The sequence below is a fragment of the Chrysemys picta genome, chromosome 3 (assembly GCF_011386835.1).
Source record: "Chrysemys picta bellii isolate R12L10 chromosome 3, ASM1138683v2, whole genome shotgun sequence".
Lineage (NCBI taxonomy): Eukaryota > Metazoa > Chordata > Testudines > Emydidae > Chrysemys > Chrysemys picta.
Window position 1 is genome coordinate 98,998,923 of NC_088793.1, and position 23,075 is coordinate 99,021,997.

General features: G+C 40.8%; 1 protein-coding gene across 7 annotated transcripts in view; it reads left to right on the forward strand.

The window, feature by feature from the left end:
• Nucleotides 1-23,075, forward strand: part of LAMA2 (laminin subunit alpha 2) — a 470,353-nt gene that overhangs the window by 186,058 nt on the left and 261,220 nt on the right. For all 7 annotated transcript variants that reach the window (XM_065588563.1, XM_065588564.1, XM_065588566.1 and 4 more), the window contains exons 5-9: nucleotides 12,438-12,617; nucleotides 16,269-16,358; nucleotides 17,878-17,995; nucleotides 19,660-19,838; nucleotides 22,237-22,336. In XM_065588563.1, coding sequence (XP_065444635.1) covers nucleotides 12,438-12,617; nucleotides 16,269-16,358; nucleotides 17,878-17,995; nucleotides 19,660-19,838; nucleotides 22,237-22,336 — 667 coding nt within the window. The remainder of the gene's footprint in view (nucleotides 1-12,437; nucleotides 12,618-16,268; nucleotides 16,359-17,877; nucleotides 17,996-19,659; nucleotides 19,839-22,236; nucleotides 22,337-23,075) is intronic.

The following is a 23,075-nucleotide window of genomic DNA, read 5'->3' on the forward strand; positions in this document are numbered from 1 at the left end:
TCCAGAGCTTGAACTGTCAATGTGCCTTGAGTTGCTACCATAGTTCTCTGCAACAGCAGCAGGTACAGAAAAGATGCCTGTAACATGAATAATAATAATGCCAATAATATCTCTCTCCATGGGATCTGTTGCAATCTCTCAAGGCATTTCTCATGGGCATGAAAAATTTCAATTTCTCTGAAATTATTATACAATTAAAAACAAGACACCTGTACTGTGCATTCCCCTAGAGTATTTATTTGTAAATGTGTGCACGGAAAGATGTTGCTTTGCACCAAAATTATTGAAGACACATTGTACATCTACACTGCAGCTGAGAGCATGCTTCCCAGCTCAGATAGACAGACACTAACTTTGCTTGAGCCAGCATGCTAAAAATAGCAGTGTAGGTGGGGGTAGCACAGCTGGCAGCCTGAGTAACAAACCCACCAGGAACCCCGTTACGTACTCATGCAGCTAATCTGAGCTACCGCCAGTGCTACTCTGGCTACACTTTTAGCATGGTAGCCCTTAGGGTTACCATATTTAAAAAATAAAAAAAGAGGACACTTCACGGGGCCCTGGCCCCGCCCTTTTCCCACCCCGGCCCCGCCCCAACTCCGCCCATTCCCCGCCTGTAGCGGAGTGGACACCCGCTCCTGCCCTGAGGGGTTGGAAAAGCCCTGGGGCTGGGCAGAGTAAAACCCTGGCTGATTTGGGGAAGTGGCTGCAGCTGGGCCACACCCTAATCAGAGCCCAGATGGCCTGTATAAAGAGGCTGGGAGCCAGGAGTCCAAAGAGTCTCTCTCTGCCTTCAGAGAGAGAAGGGTCTGGCTGCAAGGAGCTAGACACAGAGTACCTGGGTGGAGCAGGGCTGGGGAAAGGCTGGGGAGCTCCAGCCTGGAAAGCCCCAGGCTGCGGCCTAGGAGAAGGCTAAGGGGTACTGGGGGTTGCAGAGGGCAGCCCAGGACTAGGCCAAGGCAGCAGGTCCAAACCCAACCTTGCCGATGATGAGTGGCCTATACTGCAGTCTGCCCCAGAGGGTGGGGCTAGATGGGGACTGGCACTGGCCTTATCCTGAGGTGAGGTGGGGTTAGTGGGTGGGGGTTCCCCTGGGAGGGGAGACCCAGCGTGTGTGGGTATTGCCAGGGGGCAGCACCCAGGGCGAGGGGCACCGGGTCCTGGGAGGGACACAGGTGCCAACAGAGGACAAGGCGGATCACTGGCCTGCAGAGGGCGCTCCAGAGGCTGGTGAGCTAATTCCCTGGACGACCAGCAGGAGGCGCCGCAGGGGTGAGTCCGGACCCTCTTACACTGCCCCTTCCCCAAACTCCCCCCCCCCCAGGTCCCCCTCCTCCCTCCCAGCCACGCGAAAAGGGCTGCCCTAACGCTACCAGCTTCACGGTTTGCCGGGCAGCCTCCAGACCCTGCGCCCCCGGCCGGTGCTTCCCCAGCGCAGCTGGAGCCCGGGAGAGGAAGCGCCCAGCCGGGGGCGCAGGGTCTGGAGGCTGCCCGGCAAACCGTGAAGCCGGTAGCGCTCGGGCTTCAGGTAGCCCCCATGCCTCCGGACCCTGTGCCCCCGGCTGGGCACTTCCCCTCCCGGGCTCTGGCTGCTGTGCTCCTCTTCTGACTCTTTGGCTCTGATTAAAAGCAGAGCTGCCCGAGCGCTACCAGCTTCAGGCAGCCCCCATGCCTCTGGACCCTGCGCCCCCGGAGCCTGGGAGGGAAAGTGCCCGGCTGGCGGCTCAGGTAGGGAGCACAGCAGCCGGAGCCCGGGAGGGGAAGTGCCCAACCGGTATTTTTCCCGGACATGTTTGGCTTTTTGGCAATTCCCCCCGGACGGGGGTTTGATTACCAAAAAGCTGGACATGTCTGGGAAAAACCGGACGAATGGTAACCCTAGTAGCTCTGAGCTAGAGCAAGTCTGTCCAGCTGGGAAGCATGCTTCCAGCTTCATTATAGATGTACCTACTTGTTTGTTGCACAAAGGACAGTGGGAAAACTTGTTGTAACAGTCATTTATTATTAACAATTCTGAAATTTGGCCTGGCTGTCCTAAGCATTTCCTTCAAACAATTTACACTTCTTGAGCAAGAATCACACTCTAGACACAGGCAACATAGTCTACTACATGTAACTTGGCATTTGGGAGTCCTGAATGCTAATCCTGGCTTTCCCACTGACTTGTTGTGCAGTCTTGGGCAAGACAATTAATGTCTCTGTGTCAAGTTTCCCATCTGCAAAACAGAAATTTTAGACATGTTATAGAGATATTGGACCTAATCTTAAGTCCACTGTAGCCAACAGAAAGATTCCCATTGACTTCAGTGGGCATTGGATCAGGCCCTCATTCAATGCTTTGAAAATATACAGTGCTATTCTAACATAAAGGTGTGGACGGTGCAAGCCTTACTCACATTTACTAGAATGAATAGTTCCATTGAGTTGAATAGGATTACTCATGTAAATAAGTGCTCACCTCTGGGATTAAGAATAGTACAAACTAGCCCAAAATATTAAGTCTGCAAAACCGGGCTGGAGACCACCCTTTCTTCCAGTTTATTGGCACTTACACTTTTAGCTGGAGTTAAAAAGTTCAAATGAGAACACAAGCATGAAAAAACCAAGTGTACAAAAAGTTTAACTAATCTTTTCCCAAACTAATACAAGGCAGTGCAGATGGGAGTTTTGGGCAAAGGCTCAAGCCTGGCTCTACTATATTTTTTTGTCTCATTGAGTAAAATGGAACTTGAGCAACCCACATAGAAATACACCTCTACCTCGATATAACGCTGTCCTCGGGAGCCAAAAAATCGTACCATGTTATAGGTGAAACCGTGTTATATTGAACTTGCTTTGATCCACAGGAGTGCGCAGCCCCACCCCCCCAGAGCACTGCTTTACTGCGTTATATCCAAATTCATGTTATATCGGGTGGCATTATATTGAAGTAGCGATGTAGCTATCTATCTGTCTATCTCTCACAAATGAGTGTCATGTAAGAATACATTTTACATATTGGACTTCCACACTCATATATTGTCTCATTAACTAATATGGAAATAATGACTAATATTTCATATAATGCAGTTCACAAACATGTAACATATAGTAAATTATGACATGCTGTCTATGTATGTGACAGATTTATGCTTGTTCCACATGGGGAAATTGTCTGGGCAAACTTTTATTGTGTGGTAGGACATATAGGTGCTATTAAATTACAAATAATGATAATAAATCAACTGTTTAACCGGTGTACACCTCACTACTGCACCTCACTACTGTACATTGTAGCAAGCTACATGCTTTTGTGTTGTGTTGAGCCAGAAGAAGAAAACTATACCAGTTGTTTCTTCAAAATTTTGTGCTATTTTGCTCTTTCTTTGAATTAAACCTGGCTTGTGACCTTTTCAACTTGTAAAATGTAGAGAGGATATACAATTACTGTAATATAAGAATATTTAAATTATATACCAGAATGAAAGTGACTCTTAAAAGTTATTAATAAGCTGGACAGCAATCTGTCATTAGTTTGAAAACAAGGGGGAAAGAAGTTTGCTGTCATTTCCCTGGGGTCCAACTTGGAATGAAAACTTCCTCCTGGTAGCACATGAGACAATCCATTTTTCCATTTTGGCGTTTCCTCTGTCCCTCAGCAGACACTCTGTTGTAATTTCTGCCATTTGTGGAAAACAGAACAATGATTTATAACATGAATCATAAAGCTTTCTGGGATAATGTGTTGCAAATTATTTAAAAGTAACAATTTACAAAGTACATACTGTACAGAACAATCTTTCATAGTTTGGGGGTGGAGGATAGAAAGGATTAGATAACCTGTTTGGTCTTTTCTCTGCCTAATTTTTATGATTCTATTGACAGTAATTGTTAACTGGAAATTGAAATGTTAGAAATAGCTCAGATTTAGATAAATATCTGCCAATATCACCAAATAATAATCCAAAGATTTATACCTATACTTGCTAATCACATTTGTATATCATACTTGAAACCTGACTCACTGTTTTAGGGCTACGTAAACTTGAGAGGCTCCTGAGGGAAGTGCACTTCAGAATTTCAGCATTTACTTGGGTCATGGGGATGACAATCGCAATGCTGCTCTTTTTCTTTTAGGCTGGCAGCCGTGCTGTGGCCAGTGGTTGGTTTCATTCCAGCAGAAGAATAATACCATGGTGCACTAAGCAAACTATACATATTTTTTTCTTCTTGTGCATGAAAGGAAGGAATTTAGGGTCCCTAAATAATTACTTTAAGGGAATGGATATATGAATACCCTGCACTGATGTCTGAAATATGCAGTTGAAAATGTCATGTATATTGAATAAAATCATTAATTACTTTTCAGAACATCTATCTATCTATCTATCTATCTATCTATCTATCTATCTATCTATCTATCTAAATACTGCATAGGGCCCCAAAGTGAACCACTATAGAGGAGGATGTGAAAGAGTTAATGTGGTTGATTACTTGTTTCATTTTGTTGATTAGTAAAATCCAGGAAAGACTTAGTGCAGGGCTGGGAGAGGGTTGGTTTGGTGCTGGGCATGTGTGTGGTAGGGTGACTGGAGGAAATATCAGAAGATAGATGAGGGGTTGGGAGCCAGGAAGATGAAGAGAAGGAGGAGCTGGCGTTCATTAGCGCCAGGTGAGAGAGGAGGTAAGGGAGAGTGAAACAAAGGGCGGGAGGAAGACAAGGGATAATTTTTTTTAATACATTTACAGTGGACTTTATGTTGTATTCTTTTAAATATGTGGAATTACAAAAACTCATTAAAAGTTGACAGAACCCTCTCAGAACTTGTATTTATAGCCACTCTGAGTAAGTGCTACAATTTTTGTAATATTACAGCAATTAGTGAAAGAAGTCAGGAGAAAGATATAATTGTTTCCATGGCTATAATTTTTAAATCTGCTATATTTTAAATTAGTTTGTTTAGACAGATTTATGATACTGTTGCTGACCTTTGCTGTTCTCTCTCTACTACTTTGAAATGGATTTGTTCTGTTCTTTCTTCTATTAGCCCCCATAAAATAACACCAAATTTGGAAAGGCCTGGATCAGAGTGGGAGAGGGATCAAAAAATGCTTATGTTCTACAAAAGAATGTCTTGTGTCTTCTTCTGTTTTGTTTTAAAAACATGTAAATGATTTAAAAGGCATTGAATGCTTCCCATTCAAGAGCCTCCCATCTGTTTTTTCAAAACTATTTGTCAAGTTTATGTTCCAGTTGAAATGACACAGGTTCTGGCACTTTGGATAGAGCTTAAGCTCCAGCATTGTACTGTAATTGTAACTGGCTCCTCCACATGTGGAACTGAAATACAAAAACAAAGAAAAAGCACAATGTGTTACTTAAATTGCCCCTGATCAATCATTCTTGCAAATCAGAGCTCAAAACAAGCATGGTTGGTATAATGTAAGGGCACATCCATGCAGTTTATGTAACAATATTCCGTTGCAGGTGTATTTGTTCAGTGTTTTAAAATGTACTGTTTTTGTACTATCCCCACCCTCCTTACCCTTTATTAAAGAAAAGATCCTTCAAATCCTCACACTCCCCATCCTTTACATTGGTAGTTGAATTTGGAATCCCCTCAGAACTGCTTAAAAATCTGGTCAAGGTCAGGTGGGTTTTTTCCTCTAGTCATTGTCATGCTCTGGCCATGAATTGTCTGTGATCCCACAGTGCACACCGGAGATGCTCTCTTATCAGAAGGTGTGCTAGGACATTTGTAGAATATGCAGTGGGATCACAGAACAGCCTCCTGGTGAACAAGTGAAATCAAGACTCTGCAAATTTGGGGAGTATGGTGGGGGGTGGAGGGGAAGAGAGGTCTCTTATCATTATTTAGATCCCCTGTTGGTTAAACTTGTGAATCAGTACTTTTTTTTTTTTTTGTATTCCCCTTAAGAAAGCTTACAATTTAATAAATACTTGTCTGTTTTTGTATAGCTATACTCATGGAATGGTTTGCTTTTTTAACAATCACTGTCCAAAAATAATAATAAAAATAAGCTCATAACTGTCAAAAGAAAATTATCGTGAACTAATGAAAGCTATGTAATATTAGGAAAATGTGCCATTTATTTTTAAAATGAAGTTTTTAGTGCTTGTGAAAGATGCCAGATTGACAACCCCAGAGACTGAAGTACTTTATTTATAGAGTACAGGGTAAGAGGTAGATTCATAACACCAGTATGCTTCAACCCTGTGAAGAGGGACCACTTGCAGGAGCAAGAGCTTATTTGATAATGTTCAGAGGTGCTCCCGCTGCCATGAAGAAGTAAATTAGTGCAGTTTCTATGTTCTCTGTGGGTATGTCAACACAGCAATTAAAAACCTGTGGCTGGCCTGGGTTTGCAAAGCTTGCGCTAAGGGACTGTTTAAATGTAGTGTAGATGTAACGCTGACAGACCCCAGCAGTTGGCAGGCAGAATTGAATTTGGGATTGCTGCATCTTAGTGCATGCACCTCTACTGCATGAGCTAAAAGCCATGTACCTCTTAGCTAAGGCTGTAGAGCAGACTCATTAATCTCTCTCTAAGTGGTCTTGGTGCCACTAGATGGGACAGAACACCACACCCAGGAGGTGTGTGGGTTACATAGACATTTGGGCTTAGGCTGGGGCTCTGTTTCTAGGATGGTCCCAGAGTTCAAGCTGCAGCCCAAATGTCTACTCTGAAATTAAATAGCCCCCTAGCCTGAGCCAGCTGGCACAGGCCAGCTGCAGGTGTCTAATTGCAGTGTAGCCATACCTTCAGTCCTTAGCCTGACTGCTAACGCTACCAGTTTAGGCAGTAGTTTTGCAATGTTGACATCTGTAAACTTGGACTGACACCACCGATTAATTTTTCAGAGGGATCAAGGGCCTGATCCCCAATGTCTTTGATGGAATTTGGATCAAGCACCAAATAGCAAATGTATTATTAATGGATCTCCTAGAACTGGAAGGGACCCTGAAAGGTCATCAAGTCAAGTCCAGCCCCCTGCCTTCACTAGCAGGACTAAGTGCTGATTTTGCCCTAGATCCCTAAGTGGCCCCCTCAAGGATTGAACTCACAGCTCTGGGTTTAGCAGGCCAATGCTCAAACCATTGAGCTATCACTTCCCCCCGGGGAGAGGGATAGCTCAGTGGTTTGAGCACTGGCCTGCTAAATCCAGGTTTGTGAGTTTAGTACTTCAGGGGGCCACTTTAGGGATCAGGGCAAAATCAGCACTTGGTCCTGCTAGTGAAGGCAGGGGGTTGGACTCAACTTGATGACCTTTCAGGGTCCCTTCCAGTTCTAGGAGATAGGTATAACTTTGAATTGCTGACAAAGGCTAAAACTGGCAATCTGGAGTTTGAAGATTCTAGAGCCTTTTACCAATCTCCTTTTAACAAAAACAAAAAAACCCTCCCAAATTTAAACAAGGCTCCAGAATTTTGCATTTTTGAGAAAATTGTACTTCCTGTAAGAGGTGAGCCTTCAGCCTTTTCCCCCCAACCAATTTAGCACATTCTGCTGTTTAGTCCTGAACACAAAGGAAGTAAGTGCCTTTTTTTAAGGGTTTAAGGAGTCTCCAGATTGATATGAATGAGATTCACATTTACAGGTATATTCTGAGAAGCCAATAGTACAGAACCAAGCAGTGCTGTCTTTGTAAGGGTATGGTGCCTCGTATCTATTGGCTAAATCCTTTATAGGTTTAGATATGCACAACTGTTGCTGAAACTTTCAACCTAATGTAATATTTCCTCTTAGCTGCTGCAGCAACAAAGAAAAATTAAAATGACAAATATACTTTCAGGAGAATTGAATTCCATATTATACTATGATATATTAATAACCATTGCTTTGACAAGAAACAATCTGTTTAAATATCTCATGGAGGAGGACAATGTCTCTGACAAATTATTTTTCATCCAAAAACGACAAATGTGAGAATTGCAGTACTATAGAAGAGGAATGGCCAGGGGAAGCAATTTAAGTTTCAGGTTCAATTGGAACAAGAAGATGACAAAAGCAAGCAAAGTAGAACTGAAGAGAGGAAGTCCTACTTAGCCTAAGCTGTAGGGCATAGCTGTCAATGACACAATAGTATTTGCTAAACAGTTCATTAAGCTGATATTTGCCTGTATTCTTTGGGGGAATGAGTTAGCTGAGGTAGTCTGCATGCACAGCCCTTGACATTTTTCTGCAAGTTCAAAGCATTGCATTTCAAGCAGCTCTGTACTCATTAACAATACATAGAATAGGAACCGGTCTTTGGTATAATAAACTATCTCTTTACTAAGAGAGTCAGATGTTTATTAGAAATGCTGCAAACTCTGTTTAATACACTATGTATTATACAGAGAAAGGAATTCTAACTATTTTATGTAGGAACATTATGACACAGGCTATGAGAAATCATCTGGTTAGAAATCATCTGTTACGTGTGCTTCCAGTCTATTTTTTTTTTCTGTTTTGAAAACAACTCTAATGATGTCTGAAATTATGAGCTTAGGATCCTAATTTAAAAGCTCATGCTAAGAAACACCCACAGAGTTTTTTCTTTAGGCTCCATGAACTAGCTGCTAAGGGATTGATTTGCCAATAGTAATTTAAATGAGTTGAAAATGAACTGTTTACAATGGGTTTATTCCATCATTCCGTTATTAAAGGCTGCAGCAAATAAAACTACCAGTAGAAATAATTGGACAAAATGGTGGATTAAACCAGATATGTTGTAGCTGAGCTAAAATATTTGGATAACCAGCAAATGGGACCTACCCAAATAACTGCATAAAACTCATTTGAATGTTATACTGCTTATTATCCATCGTCATATATTTAATACTTTTGCATAATGTTTCAGGAATATTTCACATTGTCTTGCTTTTAATAATTTTAAGAATAAAATGTCTACCTCCCACTCCTCAATAATTTATTGTTATGCTTCACGACAGAAGCTTCCTGCAGGGGCCAGAAAGGAATTTTCCCCTCCATTGCACTACTGGTAAGGTGCATAAAGGGGGATATTCATCTTCCTCAGAAATATCTCAAGTACTACCCACTGTCTTGCCTTAGGTAGAATACCTGGCTTGATATGCCAATGGCTTTACTATGAAATCCAAAGCAAACTGGTGAGGAGTGGAACACAGGGATGCTATGTTGGTAAACAAAGGTTATTTTGAAGTGCTGGTATTCTCCTAATGCATCTCTGAGACAGGTTCCACTGAGATGCATTCTTTTACAAAAGAATTACAACGTCCAGTAAAATCAGGACCTAGACTAGTTTATTTAACCATCAGCATACAGATATGCACCAGTGAAAACATCCCAGCCAGTGGTATAGTTTATTTGAAAGGCAAGTGAACATGAAGGTTTCAAGCAACATACCCAAACAGCTGGGTTTTTTTATATCCCCAAAACAGCTTGGGACTGACTGCACTCAGTAGATTGCTTGGCAAAATAGTTCACTTCAAATACCAAAGCTGTGAGTAGAAGAAATACTGTTTTGTTGAATTCCTCAAGTAGCTATCATATGGTTTATTAATTTAAATGAGAAAATGTGCATGATTTAAAATAAGACACAACCTTATTTGTTGAAATATGTGTTGATTTTAAGTTGAAACAATACAGCCATATGAAGCACAAGTGGTGTGTCTATTTCATTAATCAAAACAAAAAGAGAAAAAGTCCCCTTTGAAGCTACAGGTGCTTTACAGAAAGCTTTAAGGTATCATTGGGATTTTTGTCTACTCCAAGCACAAGATCCATTAGAAATGGAAGAACAGGGAAATCCCTGTTTAGATAAAGGTGACTGAGGTTTAAGCAGATGGATATGCAATAGTTGTAAAAGAGCTTAGACTCCCAAATGAATCTAGAAAAGAGTTTATTTGGTAGCTATTTGAGGACATGCAGCTATCACTGCAGATATCAGGCCAGATTCTGATGCCCTTGTGTTGAATAGTACCTAATTCAGAAAGTGCTCCATTGAAATCAATGGCCTGTTGAATAAGTTATTAATAAATAACTTGCATCTGAAGAAGTGAGGTTCTTACCCACAAAAGCTTATGCTCCCAATACTTCTGTTAGTCTTAAAGGTGCCACAGGACCCTCTGTTGCTTTTTACAGATTCAGACTAACACGGCTACCCCTCTGATACTTATTAATAAATGCAACTGCGAGATGTGAAAAGCATGAAATGTTTTGCCTTGGTGGCAAAACACCTTGGGCTGACCCTGGGCAAGGACCACATCTTCCTTTTTCATTGCTTATCATCCAGCATGCTAATTGTGCTTTCAGTAAGTGCAAGAGTTTGAAAAAATGAATGTATGCTCTTGAAAAACACTAATATAAAAGTGTTAGACTGATAAAATATTGTTTCAATTTAAAGCTGAAACTTCTTTTTAAAAAACACATATTTAAATGAGTCAGAGTTAAAATTTTAGCTTCATATTCCTGATTTAATGGCAAATGTTTCCTAGGTACTTTTAGTTCTTTCCTGTTCTCTTCTAAGAAGTAGGAACATCTTAGTCTGCACTATTAATGGAGATTCTAAAATGTTTCTTGGGGGAAATTAATGATTTCTTCACAGATGCTGAAAAGGAGAAATTATTTGGGTAATTTCATTTTGCCTACCTAAAATTCCCCCTACACATTCAATTTGATAAAATAATACTCATTTATTCTCCTAAACTGAGGTGTAGTGTTGGTGTGCAATGTTTAACAGGCACCACATTTCACCAAAGAGGTGACTACATTTCAGTGGGTATGTGAAGTGATGCCTATATAGATTTAAAATTGGATTATATAGTACTTAAGGATCATTCTGTATGAAAGATGCAGTATAAATGGAAATCATTACTGTTACTGCGTTAGCTTGCAGAAGAGATGGGTTCCTGGCAGATAGACCCCTGAGCCTTTTAAAGTGTAGTTTTATTCTGAAAAGGCATTCCATAAAACTACAGTTATGGGGGCTCCGTGTCCATGTCACAATGACTTCCAGAGTCAACTTGGTCTTTTTGTAAGTAAAAAGGTGTAATTCCTAGTTGCTAACTGTAATGGTTCAGGAGCACCTGTAATCTCTCCCCCGGTCTCTCCTGTAGGCACTTTCTCTGCACTCTTCCCACAAGGCTACAGAAACCCCCATTCCCAGCATGCTATCACAGCTACAGGCGAGTGGCATCTTATACAGCCCCTCTGAAGGGTATCCCTCACATGACAGGTTCTGCTACCTTCACCGCTCTCCGGGTGGTATCCTACAGTTCTACCACGCTCTGAATAGATCACAGGGTGTTAGCCTCCCTCTTTCCAAATGTTTTGTTTATTCACCTAAAAGTACACAGCAGGCAGAGAGAAGTGTTTAAACAACAAAAATCTATAGGTATCTGGTCTCACCTAAACTTTATCCTTTTCTTGCAAGTTTTGGTAGTTACCATCTAAGCCAGTTAACTTTGTTGCATGTTCCCCTGTAGTTCTCTCTCTCTCTCTGTCTCTCATATTCATGTTTTACCCCTGAACAGCTGCTGCCTGCTCAACTCCTTTCTCTCAAGGTCAGGCTCTTTAATAGTTTAGTGCCCCGTTGATCATAGGTTCAGAACTGAGAAAAATTAACCTGCCAGCATGCTTGGAGACAGGTAAGTGGGCATTTCCCAACAAATAGGTTCCCTATTGTTTCCATAAAAACCCTTGATACGCTCTCTGGTGGTAACTGATCTTGGTCATTGTATTGTTCCCTGTTTCCATGCCCTCTGGCAGCACCCTTTGATTTAATTCCATTCAGTCAGGCAGGATTATATCAAACAGGTGAACTCGGGTGAATAGGAGAGTCATAAAAGTAATACAGATAAATCCTTTGTAAAGCAACTGCTCAGTCCAACAAAACAAAACTCTTGACTCACAGGACTGTAGGCAGGAATTTGCTGCTTTATTCCACTGCTTCAAAGTGTGTGTGGGAGGGAGAAAACTCTTACTTTCAAAACAGGAAGTCAGGGAGGAGTGGTGCATGGCTCTATCCTGTAACAGTCTGGGCAACCTAGTTAACCCTATCATGATCACTTTGCTACAACTCCTTCATTCTCCACTCCAGCCCTGCACATTCAATTTGGGATCTGAAAATGGAGTCATGTTCTTTTTGTTCATCAGCTAGAAATAGAATAATAGAATGTAGTTTCTGGAAGGGACCTCGAGAAATCATATCATAAAGATACACCAATCAGAAGTTAACACTCCAGACCATAGAGTAAAATGTTTTGGTTTTCCACAAGTGCTCAAGAATGGTATTTTATTACATGTGATGTTTTGGGGGCAGGGGGATATTTGCTTTCTAAAAAAGAAAATATTTGAAATAGTACATGCTCACCTGCCTCCTTATCTGGTTTGACACCATAACCATGACATTTGCTGGCATCTTCACAAGCAATATTCATTTAACCTGATCATTTCAATAATTCTGTCTTTAGATTCACACATCACTGATCAATGGACGACCTAGTGCTGATGATCCTTCCCGAGTATTGCTGGAATTCACTTCAGCTCGCTTTATTCGACTGAGATTTCAGAGGATACGGACACTGAATGCTGACTTAATGATGTTTGCACACAAAGATCCCAGTGAAATTGACCACATAGTTACAAGGAGGGTAAGTTCTGGTAAAGACACAGAACTATATAATAGATGCTGAACTATCCTTACTAAGACTGTATCTGCCTTTGATCACCACAGGAAATCTTGGAAGAATATGAATAACTTCTGTTAGCTGTCAAACTTCCAGGGGCAGATAAATGACTCTCCTTTCTTCAGTCTTTTTTTTTCTTCATCTCAACAGAAGGGAAAGTTTGTTTATATTTTCTGTTTAATGGTGTTATTAACGTGACGAACCAGTAGCAGTGCTACTCTGGCTGTAAAGATTTGTGGGATTATTGTGCAGATGATCTGCAGGAGATTGTTGTCAGGTAATGTCTTTTGCCCCTCATGCCATTCCCTCAATATCCTTTGGATCATTGCACAATACTGGCATTAACATTTTAATTCAAGAGATTTCTTTCATTATTATTATTCATATCAGTTTTAAAACATGTTTTAGTGTATAAGAAAAGAGGGCGTGCAGTGCTTTCATTCTCATCTCTGCACAGGTTAGTGTTTTACTCTATATGTTGTCATTTCGAAGACATATTCCATTTGGTAGCTAAAGTTTCAGGACTTTGTCTGGTGTTACACTAGTGCTTGTAGGAAACTTCCCAGCTGTGTGAACACCAGCTAGCAACTAGGTAAACTTGACAGTTTGGGTGGGGAGAAGAGACTTGGAATAATTTTTGTGAGGGGAAAATAAACCTCGTAAATCCTGAGGTCAAAATCTGATTACCCTTCCCCACTTATTGACTATGTCTTTAAGGTGGAACAATGATTCTTCCATGGCTGTGAATGTTATTTATTTTAATAGCTCCTAACTGTAGACAGTAATATTCTGGAATCTAATTGTTCATATCTCAAGACAGGATGCACAGCTGATCTAAACTAGGCAGGCTTGACAACTGAATCATTTAGCTAAGGCCTCTTTGTGCTACTCAAGCCCCAGTAGGAGGATCCACAGGTAGCTAGAACGAGCACAGTGGTTTCTATACTACCTACTTGTGGCTGCTGCATCCAGATGGTGTGGACAGGGGAAAGAGGACAACTGTTATTCCCTTGTATCCCGCCCACCCATTCCCTGCTGCCTCAACAGACCCTTTGGGGCCATATTGGCTGACACATGTTTAGAGTAAACTTTAGGCTAAGTGAAGAAAACAAAGGTTAGGCAAAAATGGTCAATTTTCAATATGGCAACAGTTTAACAATATGTGCCCAAGGTTACATACTAGATCTACTATTGTTTAATGTATTAATGACCTGGAAAATGGGGTGAGCAGCAAATTAGCAAAATTTGAAAATAACCCAAAATTACACAGTCTAGCCAAGATTATAGAAAAATGTGAGGCACTTCTAACCAGTCTAGGTGAATAGTCAACAAGATGGCAGTTGAAACTGGCTTTTGACAAATGCATGGTAATGCACAGTGGAAGGAATAATTTGAACTGCTCATATATTTTGCTGGTTTAAAATTAATTGTAACTATTCATGAAAAAAGACATTGCAATAAGCTCAGTGAAAAGGCTTTGTTCAAGATGCACCAGTGGTTTAAAAAATGTTAGAATGGAAAATAATACTGATATTATTATAATGCCTTTAGGTGGGCATTTAGGGTGGGCAAACTTTTTGGCCCGAGGGCCACATTGGGATTGCAAAACTGTATGGAGGGCCGGGTAGGGAAGGCTGTGCGTCTCAAAACAGCCTGGCCCCGCCCCCTATCTGACCCCGCCCACTTCCGGCCCCCTGACTGCTCCCCTCAGAACCTCCCACCCATCCAACCTCCCCTGCTCCTTGTCCCCTAACCGCCCCCTCCCGGGCCCCCCTGCCCCTAACCGCCCCGGGACCCCACCCCCTATCCAACCCCCCGCTCCAGTCCCCTGACTGCTCTGACTCTTATCCACACCCCTGCCCCTTGACAGGTCCCCCAGGATCCCATGCCTATCCAACCCCCCCCCCATTCCCCATCCCCTGACCCCTATCCACACCCACACCCCTGACAGCCCCTCTGGGACTCCCATGCTTATCCAATCCCCCCACATCCCCTGACCGTCCCCCAGAAGCTCCGCCCCATCCAACTGCCCCCTGCTCCCTGTCCCCTGACTACCCCCTGGGACCCTCCGCCCCTATCCAAACCCCTGTCCCCCACCCCTTTACCATGCCGCTCAGAGCAGCATGTCTGGCAGCCGTGCCGCCCGGCTGGAACCAGACACGCTGCCGCGCTGCTTGGCAAGAGCCAGAGTGCTGCCCATACGGAGGCGTGGCTGCAGGGGAGGGGGGACAGAGGGACTAGCCTCCCCAGCCGGGAGCCCAAGGGCTGGGCAGGACGGTCCCGCGGGTTGTAGTTTGCCCACTTGTGCTTTAGGTAAATCAGTGGTATGTCCTCATCTGGAGAACAGTGTTCAGTTCTGATCCCTCCTGGGAAAAGGATATGTCAGAAATATAAGGTGTACAAAGACAGGCAATGACAAATATCAGAGGAATGTGAAGACTTCCATCTGAGGAAAGACTAAGAAGAGTGGGTGTGTTCAGCTTAGTTAGGGGATATTTTCAGTCTAATTAAGCTGGGGGAGAGGTCCCGGCCAAGCCAGACCTTGTCTTCAGTCTTCTATAGAATCTCGTGCAGCTGTGCTACTGCCAATTAAGTTTTGTATGGTTACATGCATCTGGGGTTCTAGTGTGGGATCTGTAAGACCAGCCATAAATCTCTCCCATATACAAGCATCTTAGCCCTACTGAAGCCTGTTTATTTGAAGGGTCTTGCAAGTATTCTTTCACTACCATGGATGCATTCCTGGCTTTTGTCTGGGACATTTATTCCCACCAAAATCAGAAGGGAATGGTCAATGGGTGGACTGCTAAACTATAAGTACAGGGATAGCTCAGTGGTTTGAGATTGACTTCCTAAGCCCAGGGTTGTGAGTTCAATCCTGGAGGGGGGCATTTAGGGATCTGGGGCAAAAATCTGTCTGGGTCCTCCTTTGAGCAGGGGGTTGGGCTAGATGACCTTCTGAGGTCCCTTCCAACCCTGATATCCTATTCTATTAAACAGGATAGGGAACTCTCCCTTCTCTCCACCCCCATTTCCTATCAGGTCAATCTGCAGACCAGCAGAAGATTTTAACTGTACTTCTCACTGTCTGGGGCATGCCAAAGCATTACCTTATTGAGATGACCAAAGGCCATTGTTACATAGCATTTGTTTATTAAAAAAAAAAGTTCTTTCTTTAACACATAGTATGTATTTGCTGAGTAATTTTGTACCATTACTATTAGTGTACTTTCATCATGTGTTCTGAGCTTTCTTCCTTCACAGGTGTAAAATCTACATATATGACCTGCTCTTTTATGTTTATAGGTGAATATTTAGCCTTTATTTTTTTTCTATATCTGTGTGCTGTATGTGAACTGTGAGCCATATTCTATGCTGTATAAATTGGTGCAGCTCCCCTGACTTCAATGGAGCAATGACAATTTACACCAGCAGAGAATTTGATCCCTTTTCTTTTTCACTGAGGCCTGAATCTGATGTTCAGGAAGCAGTTACCTATCATACCATCTGCTGTATTTCTAATACATAACAAGGAAATAAAATAAGCAGTTTCAGTACTTGGCCACCTGCAGCTTGCAATCCATTTGGCAATTCCTTCTCTGTTTTGTCTTACAGTATTACTATTCTGTAAAAGATATATCTGTTGGAGGCATGTGTATCTGTTCTGGCCATGCAAGGGCTTGTCCTTTGGATCCAGCAACTAACGTACGTATATTTCTGGGCTCCTTGTTCATGGTGTAGAATATGAATATTCCCCATTGACAGAGTTCTGAGAATTGATGTCTGTTCCCACAATATAACGAAAACCTGTGCCAGGGTGAAATAACGTTGGCAGTCAGAATGATGGACTTTGAAATCCACAATCACAGTAACAGTGAAAGATTTTCTCTTAAAAAAAAAAAAAAAACCTGAATAAATCCATTCATTTTGAAAACTCTCCAGCTCTGACAGCAAGTTACATGATTTAGCTTTGGAGACTGAATGCCCTCAGTCTTTCTATTTCTTCCATGGTATTAATCATGATTCTTCTTAAACAAACATCATCAATTTAATGGTTATAATTTCTTCTGTATTTTTAGCTTTCCACACAAGTTCAACTCTATCACAACATAATCAAATAAGGAATTCAGTTCAAGACTGATTCTCCAGCTTCTTCCCAATTCCGTACACATGCACAAAATGAAATTGCTGAATTTATCTATAATGCTACTAGGATGCAACAGTGTGAGATTGCACCCTGCTTTCCCTTATGGAGAAATCCTGTAGAATTTTATAGAAAATAATAATCTTTCTATAGGATTCCAAACCATCCTATAGAATTGAATAGAAAATCATATCCCTGCTATAAAGTGAAATAGGATATTTCAAAAGCCCTCTAGAAAAATCTTGTTCTGTAAAAATATCTATAGTTCTGAATAATTTCTATAGAATCCTGTTGGTTTTATTCTTATAGGCCTTTTTCATAAGATCTGCATAAGAAATGCTGCACCGTTTCTGCAGTTATTCTTAAAGAACAGCTGTCAGACTACAATCATAACCTTAGAGCTATGCCTTTCCATTGGGCTTGCCTTGGAAGAGTGATGTTAACATTGCAGAACCAGAAAGGGTTCTCTAGAAAATTCTGTCTCGATGTTCTGCCTATGCAACACAGGAAGGGGTTGCAGTGGGGTGAAGTATCCTGTTCTACCACTATGCAAATATTTGAATTGTGTTAAAACTATAATACATAGAAAAAAATTAATGAAATATACATGGAATCTGGTGTAGATCACTTTGCTTGCAATAATTTGCATAAATGTATTGCTGCAAAGGGACAGATGTCAAATATTTAAGATCATTATAAAAATATGATGAATAGATTTTAAAGGACCACTGAAGAAAACAGGATAATATAAGAGAGGGTGTCAGTCATAGGTGGGCTGGTTTGCATGTACACCTCTAGCCCGAGAAAATGTGACCTGATATAACATGAATTCAGATATAACGCGTTAAAGCAGTGCTCCGGGGGGGGGGGGCGGGGCTGCGCACTCCGGTGGATCAAAGCAAGTTCGATATAACGCAGTTTCACATATAACACGGTAAGATTTTTTTGGCTCCCAAGGACAGCGTTATATCGGGTTAGAGGTGTATTCCTAACCTCCACCTGTCTCAGAGCTCTTCTCTTTGCTTTGTTCTAACATCATGCTGTGTTAATACTTTTTTCATTTTTTTTAATGTCAATTAGAGATCGACTTGTCAATGTGAACACAACACATGTGGAGAAAGTTGTGATCATTGCTGTCCCGGTTTTAATCAAAAGCCCTGGGGAGCTGGGACGTTCCTGGTCAAGTCTGAGTGTGAAGGTAAGTTATAAAAAAGCAAAGCAAAATAAAAAAGTGTTAGCTTACCTCCTGGTCAGCTCTGAGTAGTATTTAGTCCTTAAGCCTCTGCAGAATTCATTTAACTTCAAAATAACACTTGCAAGTGATTGTAAATGTAAACCACATGTTCAGATCCACTATGCTGTTTTTTACCATATAATAAATAGATGTGGTTTTGTTTGAAAAGTTTTGATTAAACAGATTTCCACCAAAAATGGAGTTTTGTCAAAATTAAAATGTTTTGAGAATGTCAATTTTGATTAAATTTTCAATAGGAGAATATCAAAACAATTTGTTTTGACTTTCTCATTTTGTTTCTATAAGGTAAAGATGGTTAATTTCAATTCAATTCATTTTGACTAAGATATTTATATATTTATATGAAATGTTTCAACATTATCTAATGAAATAATTTGATATTTGTAAATCATTTTTTCAAAATTTACATTTTATGAAAAATATTGATATTCAACTTTTCATTTTGGTTTGGAATGAAAACAAAGTTCAAAAGGCTGGAATTTCTCCTATCTCTAATAATAATAGTTAACATTGATGTTCACAAACTACCTTAATTTCTGAACCTATTAAAATGCAAGGCTACTGTACATGAGTGTTCATATGGCTACAGGAGTGCAGATGCCTTTATTCTAATGCTCTTTGCAGCCCCTCAGGTGCAGGGCTCTCAAAATAGTGCAAACGAGCCCATAGGGTCTGAACCAAAGCATGCTGACATCAATGGAAAGACTCTCTCTGAGTTCAGTGGGCTTTGGATCAGGGATTCCTCTTTATTAAAATTTAGAAATGATAATTACCAAAATTTTACTCTTATACAAACCAGGCACCAAACTTGTTTATAACACACAGGAAAATATTAGAGGTGGCCAGGGAAGTGGAATTTAGATCCCGGTTAAGTTGAGCCTAAGGTTATGGGTCTGAGGCCAAAATGTGGTAAAAGGGTTGATTCAATAGTGCTGAAATCGTAGACTGTTTTACACATTTTAATACTGGAAATCTCATGAAGCAAACCAGAATATTGTCCTCTTGTAATTTTGGGTCCAGCCTGGAACAAAAGCCAAAGGGGGCAATTTTGGATCTGAAGATTCAAATTTGAACTGCCCTGAAACTTGAAGGGGGTTGGATTCGAAGTCTCTGTTCTGACCATATCCAACATACATTATATGTAGATGAAGTACTTCCATTGAGCTTCCTTTTTAGCTTTGATGAATATTAATGTCGCTAAGAGTTTTAACATTTCAATAGATTCTTTGTAGTTCTTGTATCTTCTTCTTGTCTTGTACTATCCAACTTTCTCATGAGCAACATGTGCATTCAGCAAAATGTTATGGGATAACCAATTTAAAATGGCATATTGCAGCATTTTTTTTTAAAGGGCTTTTTCCAAAGACAAGTCCCCTAGAAAGAAATATTATCTGAAGGAACTCCAGGCACCATTTGTGAGTGGACCTTATTATATTTAAGAGCTGAAGAAGTGGTATGCTCATGAGTAAAGATGCTATTTGTTTCAATGTTCATGGCATAGATGTCAAAATGATGAAAGAATCTTGTTAATACTTCAGTAAAAATGTTATTTCTGCATGTCTGTAGCCTGGGTGTGAGGTTTGCTATTATAGTTGTCTCTTTTTCAGAATGCAATTGTCATGGGAAGACTAAGGAATGTTACTATGATCAGAATATTGCAGACAGAAATCAGAGTTTGAATATCCATGGAGAATACACTGGAGGTGGAGTGTGTATTAATTGCACACACAACACTGCAGGCATAAACTGTGAGACCTGCACTGATGGCTACTTCAGGCCGAAAGGGGTAAAGTATGCTCTGCCGTCGCTTCTGTGTAGTTCAAGCTATCACTTCTGTGTGGGGAGTTAGGTTATTAAGTAGAGAAGACACACTTTTGATTGCCATTTTATGAAGGTTAAGTTCTAATTCTGACAGCAAACTAGTCGCCTTTCACAGTTAGAAATCTGTAAAGTAGATGTTCACAGGAATATGAAAGCAAATTGTGTTGATATGAAAGAATGTACTTAAGGTCAGGGCCTCCAGCTAGTACTTCAGTTTGAATTAAAGGAGGATGCAATCCTGTAAACACAGCTTTTGCATCGTAGAGAATTTCAGCATACATTCTCAGAAAGCAGAGATATTGCTGTAGTTGTTGGGGGTGGTAAGGAAATTGGGAGAAAGGAGAATCTCTAATTTGTTTAAGCTCTTTAAATATAATGTAGTAGTACTTCTAAATCGTTCTGTTAGCATCTCCTGATCTTTATCAGGCATGGCCAAAATGCAGTTGCAAATCAGACATAATCAACAAAATTCTACAATATATCCTGGGATGCCTTCCACTTCAGTAGAAAGAGATATGGTCTGTGGAAATGCTACACTAAATTCCAGAAGGTGATGCTCAATCTCGGTCTGAATTGAGGCCATGAGAAGAAGCATGACCTACTGAGATCCATTATCTCCATGGTCTGTCATCACTCTGTATTAAAGATACAGAGAGCTGCTCTCTCTATTCTGTTTACGTGTGCCTCTTGGGTGACTGGAGTTTCCTGGTATATTATCATTGTGGCCCTCAGTTCAGTAAAGTTTGGCCACTGGGCCTGATTGTTCTTCCCTCTACTACCATGGAGACTAACAACAAATGAACAAAATTAAAAATTCCCCCATATAGCAAGGTTGGACTTTGTCTTCAAAGCATATAGAAGAAAGAGTTTTGGTCTCTTGTCACCAGCTGGATGGTTTAAACTTATTTTGGAGCAAAATGTAAGCAGTCCTCCAACTACTAATTTTTGTGTCCACAGTCAATTGTGAGTATAGAAAATGTGGACAAGCTTCTGAAAATACAGTAGGAAGGCCAGACTTTTGAAAATGTAGGGCTAAATGACTTGTCCAGGGTCACAAAGAAAGAGTATGGCCAGCCTGGGAATAGAACTCACATCCCAAGTCATATGGGGGTATTTTCAGAAATGCATGAATGACATATAGGAGCACAAGTTTCATTGACTGTCAATAAGAATTGTGCTCTTAAGTCACTTTGGCACTTTTGAAAATACCACTCTAACTTCTTTGTCTTAACCATGAGAATATTCTTTCTTCCTAATAATGGAAAAAGACTGTGAAAACATTCTCAAGGTTCAGTGTGGTTTTAGCAGCTTTCCATGTTCAGAGATGCTGGTTCATCAATGGTAAAAATGCCGAATCTTGGAATAAGGGTGAGGATACACAGGGTTCAATCTGTGTTGGGTCTTGTCCCCTGAGTTGTTGGGGATCAGGCACAGAATGGAAGTGTTAATAAGCTTTTACACTCAACATGATAGCTCTTTACTGCTTGTGCCCAATTCATCAGGCAACACCAAGTAGAGGTCAACTGACCTTAAGGACACTTGAAACGAACAGCTACATGGGGTCCCAAAATGATGGGGGTACTCACAGAGGGAAATATGATTGCACTTGCCAGTCATAATCAATATAAGTTCCATCCCCTTCCATGTAAATCCTCTGCTGCCCACAGGGAAAAAAGAATGATGGAATCTGGACACCTAGATTTCTCTGCACTTTTTGCTTTTTGTCCCAGGCATACTGTTATAATAAAATCTGGGCCTTGTCTGGTTCCTTTTCTAAGATGAAAAAAGGGAAGGTGAAAGCAAATTGTTCAATTGTCTAGTGTTCACTTTTCTTCATTGATCCTGTAGTTTAATTATTGTTTTTTGCTCATCTCAGACCGTGTAACTGAACTATTCCACTTACAATAAGTTTCAATCCATGCTTCTCATTCATTATCACAATGCTGCAGAATTTAGCTACTCGAAACCCAAAAAGGTTTAAAAACTAAAGCATGCCTTCACTCACTGTAATTAAAAAATGATAAAAACATTTCTGTTAACATTAGTTTATATACAACTGTTTTTCTTTAACAAACTAAATTTGGGACCTCAATTACTCGAGTGTCTCTTTGGTAAAAATTTGCTAAGATTAACATGCAGACTGAATAACAAACTAATAGACTGAATGAACAATTCTATTTCAGTGTTTGTTAAAACTTGCACATTTATTTGAAACAAACAAACCCTAAACACAGTATGATTCAATCCTGATTTTGTTGTTGTGGGTTTTTTTAAATTAAGTACCAGTTTCTAATTTTTAAAAGGTAAGATTTAGCTTTGAAACTCACTGGGGCTTTTTTTGTACTTTTATTTATTTCTGGTAGGTATTACCAGATGACCCTAACCCGTGCCAGCCATGTTCCTGTGATCCAGTTGGGTCTTTACATGCTACTTGTGTCAAAGATGAGAAAAGTGCGGAAGGAGGTGAGATCCCTGACAGTTAGATTACAGTTACAGTGTTAAACATTGTGCACAACATTGTTAAAATGAAAGCTGAATTATCTCCCTTCACTGAGCCAGCCCTCACAGTAGACCAGTGCTAATTCATTCACATGGTCACTAATCCGCTTGTGCTCTCACAGCGTTCTCTCATACTGTCTTTCAGTTTTGCAGCCTGCAGGCATGTGCACGTTGGGAAGAATATTCCCAACTGAACTCTTCTTATGTTGGCTTTTCCCATTATTCCATGGTTCTCTGAAATGTGGTAGATACTGGCATTCAAATATATATATATATATATATATACACACACACACACACTAGACCTCCTGCCAAACGCAGCCTATAGCATGTCTCCTGATTCTGTGCTGGGAAGCAAGATGCGTGCATGAAGCACACAGCATGCAGTTGCATCCTTGTAAAGGATTTTCTAGTCCTCTTGCCAAGAGCAAAGAGCTTTCTCTTTCAGAGACAGAGATTAAAATAAAGCAGAACCTTAATCTTACACTCCCTTTTCTTCGGAGTGCCTATTTGCATTTGAAAACTAGGAAAAGTCCCTTTGACAGGTGTCACATTTACCTACCATCTCTATTATTACTTTAGGATTATAAATTTTTCATCTTAGTTTCTCTATAAGAGCCATCTTCAAATAGAGAACATGCTGCTTTCTTGTAGCTTGGAAACAATGTGTTGTTGTTGACATTTGGTTGGAGTGCAGCAGAAC